The 14,581-nt window shown below is 39.0% G+C and overlaps 1 protein-coding gene across 3 annotated transcripts in view; it reads left to right on the forward strand.

Moving 5' to 3' along the window:
- Positions 1 to 14,581, forward strand: part of TMEM108 (transmembrane protein 108) — a 154,118-nt gene that overhangs the window by 64,452 nt on the left and 75,085 nt on the right. For all 3 annotated transcript variants that reach the window (XM_041407802.1, XM_041407804.1, XM_041407803.1), the window contains exon 2: positions 4,377 to 4,458. In XM_041407802.1, the coding sequence (XP_041263736.1) occupies positions 4,419 to 4,458 (40 nt within the window). In that variant the 5' untranslated portion in view covers positions 4,377 to 4,418. The remainder of the gene's footprint in view (positions 1 to 4,376; positions 4,459 to 14,581) is intronic.

Raw genomic sequence — 14,581 nt, forward strand, 5'->3', positions numbered from 1 at the left:
AGAGGAATTGAGAATATGCCCTTTCACTTGGAGACCAAAATCTAGGAAATTAACTTTACAATACTTTAAAAAAAAATAATCTCAGGGATCAGGTATAGTTGTATCAGATAATTCCCTCAAATACTCAGAATGACTTCTCAAACATTAACGCCCAGTATGTTTCAAAATTAGTATTTTGGAGAAGTCTACTCCCAAAAAACCTCAGGGAGGTGTTGAAGAAATGATTGAGGAGCATAAAATGGATACAAAACTCAGAGACTCACATTAGATTTTGGATTATTGAAGTTTAGCACACATTTTCCAACTAACTTTTTTCCAAGACCACTTCTATTTCTGCTCATTCTTCATAATTTTTTTTTCTTGTAAGTGACAGTTTGTGTATTTAAAACAGGTGGTGGTACTCTGGTTTTAAATTAAACTGTCCAAAATCAGGAACCGGCTTTGTGTCTGCATTTTCCATCTGCATAAGCACAAAATCTATTAGTGCCTAAAACTACATTCTCAAATACCTAAGAGAACATGGGTTGGTGAACTTGAGCATTCTCAGCTACCAGCCACTCAATCTGTAACCTTCCTTGACTGTGATAAATAAAGGTACCTACAGGGCTCTGAGAAGAGTATTGTGATGGCTGGATATGGCTTGATACTCAGAAAGGAGATTTCCTCTGCATCTATTGAAATGTCTGACCATAAGATTTTGCTTTATCTTCTCAGTGGTACAGAAGAATTTCCATGATTAGAAGGTATTATTGTAGAAACTGTGGCAGCTTCAGAAGTCCTTATATATGATAGGTATTTATTTGTAGTATAATAATAATAATAACAATAGTAATTCAACCCTTCATTGCCATCTCTCAGAAAAGTCAAGGTAGTAAATGATTGTGCGGCAAAAATGGCAGATGAAATTCTGTGGTGATAGTTGTAAAGTCACCTCCACAGGCAAAAATTAGTCCAAGCTCTAACTACCTGAGGAAAGCTTCAGAGGGGTTGTTATTACTTAGCAGACAGCTCTATAAAACAGTGGAGTAGAGCTCAGGAGCAGTGATGAAGACAAAGAGAATCCTAGGCACAACTGGGAAGAGACTAGAGAAGAAACAGGAAATATCACAGCGCAGTCTGAAACTCCAGTACACACCCAAATGTTGGTGGCTGCGTACAATTTTGTTCCCTTCTCCTCAGATCTGTACTGCAGTGGATTAAGTACATGTCAATTATTAGACATTAGGTGTATATAAGGCATGACAATTATCAGACATTACGTATATCTTCTTTATGAAAAAAGAAATAAGATAGAAGTTCCTCAGCTTGAAAAAGATATTCTAAATGATCTAATGAAAGACTAAAAATTGTATGATGCTGAGGAGATAAGTAAGGAATAATTATTCTCAAGTTAAAAAAATATGGCACCTTAGGTAATTTATTTCACTCAGGCTTGCTGAAGATAGAGCAATCTATGCCAGGGCATAAAGATTACCTTGCACTGAGGTTGTTTCACAAATCATTTCCCTGCTCTCCTGCTGGCAGCTCATGTTTAAGCCAGGGTAATGGACTTGCTGGAGCTTTCACCCGGGTGGGTGCAGCAGTGGTTCCTCTGTTGCCATGTCAGGTCTTGATTCAGGGACTTGATGGGCTGGTTCATCTGCCTCAACTTTGTGCAGCCTTGATAGGCATTGCAAGCAGTCTCTGCCTTTGGAAAACCATCACTGATGTTCCTGGGATTCCAAAGCTATACCAATAAATCTTACTAGATGTCTCTTGTCTCGCAATAAAACAAATCCTTGTTTTGCACATATTTCCTGTATACAAGAAATAAGGTATTAAAAACTGTGGAAAATTCAATTGCAATATTTTCCACACATTTTAAAATTTAAATTAGTTGAAATAGTTGATCATTGTTGGTCCCTTCCAACTGAAATGTTCTCTTCTATTAATCCCAAGTCACACTAAGGACTTTGAGGAAATTGAGACGTAAATTCATGGAAACATTTCACTTATGTATGTTCACTGAGTTCTCCATGTATAATTTCATAGCCATGTGGTCAAAAAAATAAATCTTCTGAGACCAACAGAAGAACATAGTAAAGTTTTCCAGTGATAACCTTTGTTTCTTTGCCCAAATCACACTAGCTCATATTTCTTATCACAGGGTAAATTCATGGTCTAAATAAATATACACAAAAGCATGCAATTTATTTCAACCACAATGCCAGAATTTATGAGCAAATACCTTTATTTATTATGGGTAGCATTAATGTGGAGAAGAAAATACAAGGAGAAAGAAGAAGAAGAGAACTTCTCTTGTGGAAGAGAAATACAAAAAAAATTGTGATTCACAGCCAAAAACTTCATCACATCAACATTGCCAAGCATAGTTAAAATTATACAAAGTCAATAATGTGGATTTAGGGTTGCAATTTCAGAATCTCCCTTTTTTTTTCCACTGTAATTTTATGACTTCACATGGGTCAGTGCTTGTAAATCCTGTTTTGATACAAACTTAATTTATTTGTTCTTTTTAAGCGTACTTGGGTATATGGTTTCTACACTGTCAGTGGCTTATCTGGTTCTTGTCTTTCCCTGCAAATATTTTTATTAATATCTTAGTGGCTGTTAAACACAGATGTATTGTATATGCATCATTGAAGAGTGCTGTAATAGATTATATGATGTCTGTTTATACATGAAGTCTGAGGTTTTTTACTACATCTGTTTCATCATTTGGTAAGCCATAGCGAAAATGGGGCAAACAGAAGTCCTTTAGCAAGTTTCCGTGATAAAACTATAGCATGAATCTAACACTGATTCTGATTAAAAATGAGGCTAATTCACAGGTGATTGCTTCCATTTAGGAGAAAACACCTTGCAAATACTGACATTTCTGCAAGTTACAGAGATGTTTTTAAGGTCCAGTGTTAAATGGAAAGTGTAGGGGAATCCAAACACCCAGCATTGTGTGCATAAAGTTCTGTGTGGAATAACTAACAAAACCCAAACATCTTTTGTTACAGGCAAGAAAAGTCATGATCCTTTTGAGTTTTCCACATAAAAGTCAAATATAGCTCTGTTTTCAGAAGCTCTGCAGCATTTATGCAGTTCAAAGGTGTTATTCATTGGTTTGACTTGTTTATCTTATGTCTTCAAGACTGCATTTTAAATAGGCTCCGAAAGATTTATATGCATGTTAAAATGACTCAGAAATGTCCCTAGGAGTTCAGAAGATGAAAATATGTTCAACTGAAAGCTAGAGGATACTACATGCTTTTTAATATTGACCAAGGGACTTTCGAGGAGGTGATCTCAGGGTCCTGCTTTTCACAGTTGGTCCTGAATGTTTAGCAAATTATTTTTTCTGGAAAAAAAGAGCTTGAATGTTGTGTTGTCTTTGGGTACTTGGTGAGACATTACTCACAGCAGTGCTTTGGGACCACATTTGCTTTTCACTTCTGATTTATGCATTTATTTCCCTCACAATGTGAATAATTAATATCAGCATGATTGGGATTTACTTTTTCATAATATCTTTTAAACCAAGGTGAAAAAATATCCATGTCAAGTATCTGAAAATACCATCTGAGGACTCATAAAATATTATTAGTTGCTCCCCAAGTGGGCAAAGGCAGGGAGGTAAGGTGGTCACATGTTTTTGCCACATCACATTTTCGGACAGCAAGCACAAGAATTATGAGATCCCCCTTCTGTACCAAGACAGTTCAATTTAGAAGAAACAGAAAATGCCTAGAGACATGGAGAAGGTTCTCCTGCCCAAGTTGCTGGTGGGGTATATCAGGAAGAGATATGACCTACGACAGCTGAGTAAAATGAAGATAAAAAATGCCAGGACAAAGCTGCCCTCTGTGCAGAGATTTCAGCAGAGTTTGGGATCTCCTCAGCTTTGGCACCACTGAAATTTTCATTGGGAAAGGAGGAGGTGGGCTTTCCCTGTGTTGTACTTCTTGAGGGATGTGAAAAGGGGAGGCTCTGGGAGAAAACTACAGCCCCATGTGCCCAGCACAGCTGCCTGGTGCTGTCTGCATCTTGTGTTGGCTTCTCCACTGAGGACCCTTCATCCAAACTAAAAGGACTCCTACTAAATTAATTTTATCAAGACATAAGCATGACATGAAATTAATTTGCAGTGTTTTTATTTCACATACTCTTGAGAAATTTTTCCCTGTTTGGCCATAACTCTATCCTTCCCTGCCAAGCTGTTGGAAAGCATGACTAAAGCAAGCAAAGGGCAGCCAGGCAATTTCCCAATGCTTATCAATACAATTTTCCTGTGAAGCTTCATCTGACTTTGTAATGAACAGGTATAACAAGGCAGCCTATATTTTTCAAATATAATTTTCTCCTTCTCTTGACTTTTTTTTTGACAGAATCATGAATAAACTGGCAGACCAGCAGGACCACATGATACCATGAAGAGAAGCTTACAGGTCCTCTATTGCCAACTGTTTAGTAAGTAAATATTAATTTTTTATTCTGCAAAGAAGAAACTATTCAAATCCTTATGTAAGATAGTAATATTTATGCAGGGCACAATGCAGGGAAGTACTTACCCATGTGTCTTGCTTCAGGTACCTGGAGGAGCCATATGGAAGTTAAATTACCCTGTTGTCTGAGATATTTAGAGATGTATTAAAAATGAGTTGAAGGATCAGCTGATTCTGCAGAGTTTTGTACAAGAATAGAAATGATTTGCTGTGTCTTGCAACTGAGGCAGCTTTCACCCTCAGAAAAATGAAATGAAGATACAGAGGATTGTGGCTGGAAGAAATAATGCAACATTTTTTGGAAGAGGGATCCATCCCACTTTTCATTTCTGGTGGTTGCCACTCAGTAAAAGATGTGTGAGTGAGGAAAATCAGGGCTCAACAGACCTAAATTCTGTGTCACTTCCTGAGATGACAAGTTTTTTTCTTTTTCTAAGTTTTGGCTTTCAGAAGAGTACATCCAATATGAAAGCCCAGCAAAAACATCAGGTGGAATTTAGTCCGTGTGGATAGGGAGTGGCTCCCCTGCTCATGGAAGTAAGGGAAGGTTTTAGGTGTAAAACAGTATTGACACTGTTGGGGCATTTTTATAAACTGACAATTTTCAGTGCAAGCATCATATGCAGAAATTTTTCTTCAAAATCACTGAGATTAAATAAAGTAGGACTAGATAAAATGTAAGTATAACCACTGGCTGTCATGTTTTACAAGGGAAATTGCTAACTTCCAGTAAAAATGAAAAAAAAAACCCACTTTTTTAATGTTGTCACTTCAATTTAGCAGAATGTCTCACTCCAGTACACATATTTTCATAGGCAACTTTGTATGGGTTTCTCTTATTCTGGCCAAAGTAAGAGAAAAAACAGAAAATCATGCTTAGTATGCTTGGAACGAGCAATGGAAGGACTGTTATTTTATTGGATGTATGAAAAGTAAATCTGAGGAATATTTTGTGGGCCGTTACAGAAATCTTGTTGCTATCATATCTTTGCTTTACTCATGATCATCAGGGTATAGAGTGAGAAATTTCGTTTTGCTTTGCTGTATTGGTTGATGTTCTCATAATGTGTATTTTTACCACAGCCAAGGACCCAGAATATATCACTGCATTTTGCCACATTGAAATGTGATTCTAAAACTAACTTGGTTTCTGGACCAACATTAGGTTCATTGGAAAGAAAATACGAAGCAGAGCTGTATAAATACATTTCTACCAACATGTAGGGAAAAGAAGGAAGGTATACTTTTCATACAACCTGTCACAGTGTGTTGAGTCTTTCTGTAACTATTTTTATTTTTTTTAATGCTATGCTTCCCTGCTTGGCAGCATTCTCCTTTGTTATCCCTGCTGCTCTAAACTGTATTTTTCAGGGTCATATGTTGACAAGATAGGGGGCAAATAGAGGAACACTGAATATAAAGAGGGAAAAACCAAGAAAACCATACATATGTATATACACACAGATATATATTGTAACTATGCAGCAATATTTTCAGCTCTGTGATGTAATTTGAAAATATGGATTCTGAACTTACTACTTCTAATGACAGGAGAGAAAACAGCTTTATTTCTCTGAGTGCAGCAAAAAAGTGTAATAAATGTAGTTTTCATTATCAAATGCAGCAGCAACTATAGCTATATCAGAAGTATTTTGGGCATCTGGAATGAATTTTTCCAGTGGTTGGTTTATAAAAAGCCTATGGCAAGTTACTTAATTTCTATTAAATCAGCTTGATTTTAGATGCACTGAGGTGCGTTACCTAAGCTCACTTTTTCCCCAGTTACATCACAGTGCTAAAAACAAACTCCAAAAGAGTGCATTCTGTCCAAGGAAGAGGAAATTACTTTAATGTGCTTCCTGTGACTGTTCTTTATGGTATAAGAAGCGCCTGCAGCATGGTCTTATTTGTTTCATTTGGACAAAAGAGGAAATTTACTGCTACTCTACAACTAAAGAAAAAGCAAACATTCAGAGAAAGTTTCTAAAGAGGATATTCTGCTTTGGGCTGATTCACCAATGTCTTCCACCTGCCTGCCCTCCTCATCTGCAACTGCAACAAGTGGGTCTGTGGTGCTGCTTTGATAACGTGGCAGTGTTTTCATCTTGTCTGCTGTGGCATGAGTGAATGACTGAGGTTCAAGCCTATAGAGAGAAGGGACCTGTGTATGCATTCTTGCAAATGGGAACATAGGGCATGCATAAACATAGAAAACCGAGGATAGCTGGAACAAAGTGTTGGTGGGTTTTGTAGAAACAGTGATCAGCTGGAGAGATGAGACTGTGTGTGCTTGTGGATGTGCCTGTGGCAAAGAAATGTAGGAAGAAGCAGTTTCACCTCCAAACTGGTGTGTTGTTATGAGTCTTGCCACATTTTACTTGAGTCCCAGCTCTGCTACTGGGCCAGTAGTGGCTACACTCATCTGTGAATTCTTTTCCACCTCTGTTCATTTGTGCTGTGTTCAGCTGTGTTTGTGCAGTGTCTGAGACACTAGGGCTCTGTACTCTAGAGGCCTTCTTGGCTTTGGGCTTTGGAAGAAAATACTTGTGTAGATATTGGTTTGATGGTCAAACAGTGGGATTTGTTAGCTGTATTTTTTAAATCAGACCCATATATAAATAAGATTTTGATTGTAGCTTATGTCTGGGTTTTTTGGTGAATTTCACAAGAGTTATGTAAGCATTCTATTGCCATCCATACTCTTTTGCTTTCCAAAAAGAGCACATTCCATCCATTCATGCTGATCAAGAATAGCATGTGAAAATGGCACTGGCAACAGCTGCTCTTTTGAATAGAGTTGTAGCTGGCTTGAATCTGATCCCAGCTGTCAAGGGGTAGAGTCTGTGAAAATTGTAGCACTACACTTGGCCCAGGACAGGGGCTCCAGGCGATGCTACTTTACCTCTAGTCATTCATAATTTATGAATAAGTAATTAACCACATGATGTAAAACTATGAAGTAGTGCTTTCATACTGTATCTTCAAAGTTTCTATTTAATTTGAAATTTCTTAAGACATTAAAAAAAAAAAAAAGATTGAAATAAAAAATTTGGAAGAGGTTTCTTAGTATGAGCTCTTTGAAGTCACTAGCTGGATTGAGTTGATGAGGACCAATTAAAGCAAAACATGTGTCCACAATTTGCTGCCATTTGTTCAAGGCACATCTTTATGGATGAAGTTTGTTGCCTCTGTAATGATGAAGATGCAAATGTCTTTCCCATGAGGCTGAGCAATCTCAATTTTTTATAAAGACCTAATGTGATGATTTAAGCCCTACAGCATGAGCCACAATATGTCTGCATTTTCTGTTGTAAAACATGCACATGATAATTCACCATGCATGCATTGTTCACTCAGGGCTTCTAAGCTGCATGTATGCTAGAGAAAAATGTGGGGACAGGTAACTGGTGAAGCTCTTGGTGCACAACCTCTATACGGGACTTTCTTCCTCAGGCATTTCTTTTCCTGAAAAAAATTCAAGGACGTTTATTTCTTGTTTACTTACAGCACTAAGGTCTGTGTGAGGACCTGTCACCACAGCATCTAAAATAAATGGCCATCTGAATGCTTCTTCATGTCATTATCACTTAGTGCGTTCCCAAGTATCACTCTTTCATCTCAGAAGCCTGGCACAATGCCCAGTAATATCAATAGAAAGAGTTTCCTATTTGCAAGTATGTACCACTCTCTGTAGTAAAATGAGCAAAAATGGCTGTGCCTTGTAACACAGGCTGTCACAAGTCTCCTATCCCATTGCTGTGGATGCAGCTCGCCTTCCCCAGTGTTAACTGGCAGCCTGGCTGCCTCTCAGTCAAGTCTTTGCAGTGAAGTTCACCCTGTAGAAAGGGTTAGCACAAGCCTGTGCTACATTCCACTCTGAAGCAAGTCCAGGATGAGCCCATCCCTCTTCTTGTAAATATTTGATAAGCAATGTGAGTTTGTAAAATATTAGAGAAGACCCAGTCCTATTACCTTCTGAAAGGTGTTGAGCAGCCTCCTAAGGCCTCTTGCCTCTGGTAGGAAACCACACCTACCAGCTTTTCTTTCTATTGCCAAGTGCTGTCTGTGAATAATTACGTGTTATTAATAAGATGGTATGCACTGATGGCTCGTTTATACAATTACACATGGCTCGTTTAGTGTAAGTGAAGAGGCCTGGTAACAGTACAAGAAAAGACTGGTGCCAGATGCCGGGGAATAACCTGTCCTCTGCCCAGAGTAGTAGATGAGACGTGAAGAAATGGATTTATAGAGCAGGTAGCTTGACATTAGGTGTCAGGCAAAAAATGCTTTATCAGGTTAAGGTATTGAAACCCTAGAACAGGCTAGTCAGGAGGATTTAAGTCTGTCACCGAAGAACCAAATGGAAAAATACCCAACATCTCTCATGGGAGACAGAGGTCATCTAGGTTATTTCAAAAGCTCTCATCAAACCCTCTGCTCCTGTGGCCACTAGGTACTGTGTCCTTAGTGCAAATGAGCCTGCTTGCTTCCACAGAGAGCTCTCAGCTTGCACTAGCCATGTATAATTAATCCATTTGCTAGAGATGCACAGCTGACATGGGCTTAAAAGTACTGGGGATCACTTGATACACATCAGCAGAGAGTGTCTTCCTATCATTCACAAGGACCCACAGAGAGGAAAGAAAACAGCGTTGTTGTTGTGCTCTGTTAGATTGACAGGTATTAGCTTGAGCAAAGACAGCAGCAGGGAGTGGTTATCCAGCAACAGATTCCATCTGGTTTGCTTAAAAATTAGAAAGGTAAACAGCCTCTGGCTATGCAGTGTATCATGTACAAAGCTTTTTGGGATGCTTACTGGGCTGAGGCATTTTTATTTGAGAGTCACGTGGCTTGGTAACAGCCTGCCCATCGGGCAGCTCACAGCAAGCAGTCCCTCAACACTTTCTTTTCCCAGAATTCAATTAAAGGTTGTTGCTTCAGTTTCTCAGCAAAAACTGCCTTCTTGAAAAAAGCTGCAGCCTTCCATTTTGTGATCCTGTGCTGAAAAATAGACCTTATAAAAGGGGACTTTAAAGGCAAGCCAATGCACCTTATAAAGAAACTAAATAGAATTTACATTTTCTTATCAGATGTAGGCTCCAGTGTCCTTGATGTGCCCTTTAGTGAGATTTCAGCTTAAAAACACATACACACACAAGAGGGAGGGTTCCTGCTTGCTGCCTGAATAAGCAAAACTCTGAATCAGATGGCTCTTGCCATTCCAAAACTGAGATTGTTCCCATGAATAGCTTGCAGTATGTATTCTAAATTTGCTGGTTCCATGAACAGTGCCACTAAAGGAATAACAGAGGCAAGCTCTTTAACAAGTTTGAGGTACATCTGTGGGGTGGGGTTCTTCTGCCCTGTTTTGCCAAGAGCGGATACAAATTCAGGACGTAGCAACACAAGCAACTAACATATTGTGTAAAGTTCTCCACTTTTCTTGCAGATTTGCTGAAACCTGGAAAGATATGGAATAGGCCTGGGACTGTAGGATTTCAGGTCATGGTCTTGACACTGAATTTGGGATAAAAAGCCAATAGGCAGTTACACTATTATGTTTACTCTTTCTATTTGCAAACAAGCAATTCATGCCTTTGCATATATCATTTGATAGTCTGAGTATGTTCTGGTTATTAAGCAACTTCAATTTTATGCTTATACTGGTGCTATTTGCACTAGAACCCTGTAGATTTTTCAAAATTAATGAGCACGGATTCTTCATAGTGTTTATATTCATCAAGCATTCACACACCAGTTGTGTGACATTCTGGTAACAATGTCCATGATTAGTATGCTAGAAAACCAAGGGATATTAAGTAAATACATATAAATATGTATGCTTAGCCAAATTTGAAAACGCTGCAACGTTTTGGTTTTAAAATTCCTTACTACCTTGTTAAAACAATAATTTGATATAAACCCACAATATTGCTTCCACCTTACATTTTGAATTATTTGTGTTTTGGACCTGAAGTGATCCCCATTGTATGACACCATATCTGTCTAATCTGTTTTAGATTCAGGGCTATTTGCCTCAAGCCCTGAGAGAGATATTTTAGAGGGAGGGTGAATAGGCAGGAGTACAAATGTGACTTTCCTCTATTTTCCCTTTCAAAAGTCTATTCATCCATCTCTAACAGAAATGAAACTTCAGGAACAAAGGCTTAGCAGCCTGTGCAAATTCATGCGTGTGTTTTGAGACCCAGTGTCAAGTGGAGGAAGAAATGTTGCTGTTGTGCAAGCCTAGCAACCATGAAATATTGGTCCTATTGAGTTCAATGGCAAAACTCCCGTTGACATTAGTAGGATTGGGATTTTATTCCCAGCCTTCATGTTCCCAGCTTGCTTTGATATGTTGCAATATAAAACAAAAATATCCTGACAAACATTTATTTCTTTCCTCAAAGCCTTTTTTCCTGGCTGTGCCTAAGAAACATTGTTATGGTTTTTGACAATATTGCAATCAAGGCCTAATTCAGCAAAGACAGTTAAATATGTAAATTGAGTTGTTAGCCCCAGCCAGACTGCCCCTACAGCAGCCACTAGCCTTGGGCTTGAATCACCATTGAACTATGTTCCAAGAATTTGAAATAAGAACATTTATATGTCAACATGCACACTGGTGTCTCACGTCCATGAATTATCCAGTGCCTGTGACAGTGTTCCTGTGGGAAAGACAGAAAAATTGCTGTTAGATACTCTGTTACATTGTTATCTGATATTCCCCATGCGAGAACTGCCCTGCACAAGGATTTGTACCACTGGTATCAGTACCAAAGCAATATTTAGACCCCCGTGTTTAGGTGCTGAAACTTTTATATGTTAAAAGTGTCTTTGACTACTTCCAACGCCTTTGAACTTCTCTCCCTCCAGCCACCCCGTGGCATGCTACGTTCTGTTATTTTTGAGCAGGAAAGACCTAACTGTGGATGTTATGGCAGCTTTCATTGCTCAGTGTGTTCATTGTAGCTCACTGCAGGCTGTGTAAATAATTTACTTGTAAAACCAGGCTTGTTGCAGGCAGTGGAAACAGTTTGGAAGAAATACACAAACACCAAAGTGTCATCTAATTCAGCAGCATGTTATGGGTATTGTCCCTGTCCCTTCTCTAAACAGAATATATATGGATGCCGTCTGTGGATCTACAAAAATTCTCCAAAGGACTTGAGCACATACCACAACTTAAGCACGTTTGACTCAATGGAAGACCTCAAAAGTCCACCTGCAAAAAAACTTGGTGTGAGTCATCATCCAAGTTAGCCTTTGGAACAAAGCCTTTGCTTCTAGAAGCAGTGCATCCATCTGGTCTTTATTTGAAGACAGGCATCTACAAAACTTCCTTGACAAATCAAGGCCCTGTACATAATTGGTATGAACATATTGTTTTGTAGTACATTATTGGCTTAAACTGCGTGTATCCTCTAATGTCTGAAACATCAAGGGCCAGATGTGCTCCCAAGGTCTGAGAAAAGCCACAGTCTCCTTTCACATGAAGTTGTTCCCCATATTATTTTTGGATAAGAGGAAGATGTTGGTTATATGTCCTACACAAGATGTTTGAAAAGAAATCTTAGCAGGAAAAATACTCTACCCCTGCTCTGGTAACTTAAGGCCGTTCCTCTACTGGCTTCATGAAAGGTTTCTGGAAATGAGGAGAAAAATTTTATAGCAGCTCACAGCCTTTCAGCTAGAGCAGGCAAGGGAACCATAACAGTGAGGCCATATTTCCTTGGGATTGAGGTGCTGGGCCTCCACTCTGGATGGTGTGTATTTCATAATGGGCATTACGAATGCCCAGGAGGAACCACCACCTCAGGTTTTGGAGGAATAGTGCAGTGTAGCCTGGCCAGCTTTCCCATTACTGAACTATTCCTACTGCTGAAGACCAGACTCCTGGTCATATCCAGGCCCAAGGACAGGCTTTCTGGGGCCAGGTTTTCCATATCAGCAAATGCTCAATAACTGATTTTGGCACTCAGTGAGTTTTTCTAAGTACCTAAGCAGATTAACCTGCTTTCTTCCTGATGGCTGGAGCCACCAGGCTCCAGGAAAGGAAGGAAACTTCTGCAGGTGGCTTGAAGAAGTGCATGAGGCACATCTCTCTATACAAAGTACCAACATATTTTGGAAAATCTGTTCCCTTTCCCTCGAATTTAAGGGAGCAGACTTTGTTTCAAAAGTATGTCATACTTGGTCTTAGCAAGCACTGAATATTACTCATATAATATTGAGACAAAATATTTTTGTTCTGCATTTTTGTTTTTCCCCCTTCCCTTATAAGGAAGGGGGAAAAACAAAAAAAAGAAGGTACGTTGAAGGAAGTAAAATAGTGTGGATGGGTAAAGAGATGGCTGTATATTCCTCATAATAAAATAAATATATTAATAATAAAGTAAATATATCCATTTCTTATTGCAGGTTTAATTGCAATCTTTAGGTGTATTCCACATACCCATTTGAAACACTTGTGCCAATTGGATTTATTGTCCTATTCTGTATTCATTGGACTGTTTTCCCTTACTCTCTATTGCAGCAACATGTAAATATCTTTCTTGCCACTGCCATCATCAGTAGAAATGTGTGTGCTGTGGCAGAATAAAGCTTGCTCTGCATGGAAACCTAAAATATTGCTGAGATTGAAATGTTCAGAACACACAACAAACTCTGTCTCATGAGGTTAACCCATCGACCTTCCTTATTGCTAGAAAAGGAACCAGCAATTCTCTCTCATCCCTGAGGAATATTGCTCTTAAATAAGTTGCTGACCAATGCCATCAGTTGTTATGAGTCATTGCAGGAGACTCTGAAAGAGTTTGAAATTTTCATGCATGCTTAGGTGACTTCACATTACATTTTATTGTGACTTTCAGAGTGAACCAGTGAGTATTAGGACAGTACTTTGATGTAAAACTGTGAAAAGCAGTATGATTTCTGGCCATGTTATAAATCCATTTTGTAAAACCCATGGCTTTGTTGCTACTGGAATTCCCATGCAGCCAGCCTGTGAGGGGTGCTCAGTTTTCTAATACGAAGTTTCTCATTCTTTATGCATATGGAAAAGGCACTGCTTCCTTAAGTTAGCATTGCATGGGAAGGATGATGACTTTGCACTACCTTCTAAAGCATTGGATTTCACTGGCTCCTGTAGAGGCTACAAATTCATTAGGCTATTGCATCTTTTCATTGCTGAGGGCATTAACAATTAACATACAAACACCACAATGAAGATGTCAAAGAGAGGAAAGTAAAGATAACAAACAAGGAGAGAACCTGATAAATTAATGGCGGCATGCTTGCAGGGCAAAACACTTGTGTTTGTATAGATAGATTTACTTTTGCCCTAAAGCACAGGGAGAGAAAAAAAGTGGCTTAAAATCCTGTGAACTTTCAGTCTTGTCTTGCAGGTAGAATGGATCAATTATCTCCCATTTTTTGTTGTTCACTTCAACAGTGCTGAGATTTGACACTATTTTTCCTTAGAGAACCTGGCCATTTCACCTAGTTAAAAGCTGTTTTGTTGTGCCATTTCAGGAAGGAAGAGCTGTTTTTCTGATCAAGGTTCCGTACATGCCTGAAAGCCTCACGTTAAATCCCTGCCCCGGGACCTACTTCTTAATGCTGAGGTTGTGAAGCATAAAGTTAATCACATTACAGTCTGTACTGCACAGAGGTGCCCTGAAAGTTATTAAGGATGAATCTTGTGCTGGAGAAAGGGCAATAGGTGCTTAGGGAAGGAGGATCCTCCAAGGCTGATTCCCAGGAGCAGACAAGGAGGATGTGCAGGAATGGAGTAATGTTTACAGCTGATTAGGAATGGACAGTAGCAGGGTTTTTTTTTCTTTTTTTCTTTCTTTTTTTTTCATGCAGAGCAATCCCTTATGGGAGAGATCATCTACAAGACAGGAGTTATAGAACCCTGTGCCTCAGCAATGCACACTGCAGTGCATCTGTTGCCCTTGGGACATTTATGACTGGGACCATTAGTTTCAAAGTCACAGCTGAGCATGTATGTGACTGACAGGGAATCAGATATAAATCCTCTAGCCTCTGAGGTGGAAGTGAATGAAATGGAGACAGGATAA

This window comes from Onychostruthus taczanowskii, unplaced genomic scaffold (assembly GCF_017590055.1).
Source record: "Onychostruthus taczanowskii isolate IOZ18803 unplaced genomic scaffold, ASM1759005v1 scaffold28, whole genome shotgun sequence".
Classification (NCBI taxonomy): Eukaryota; Metazoa; Chordata; class Aves; order Passeriformes; family Passeridae; genus Onychostruthus; species Onychostruthus taczanowskii.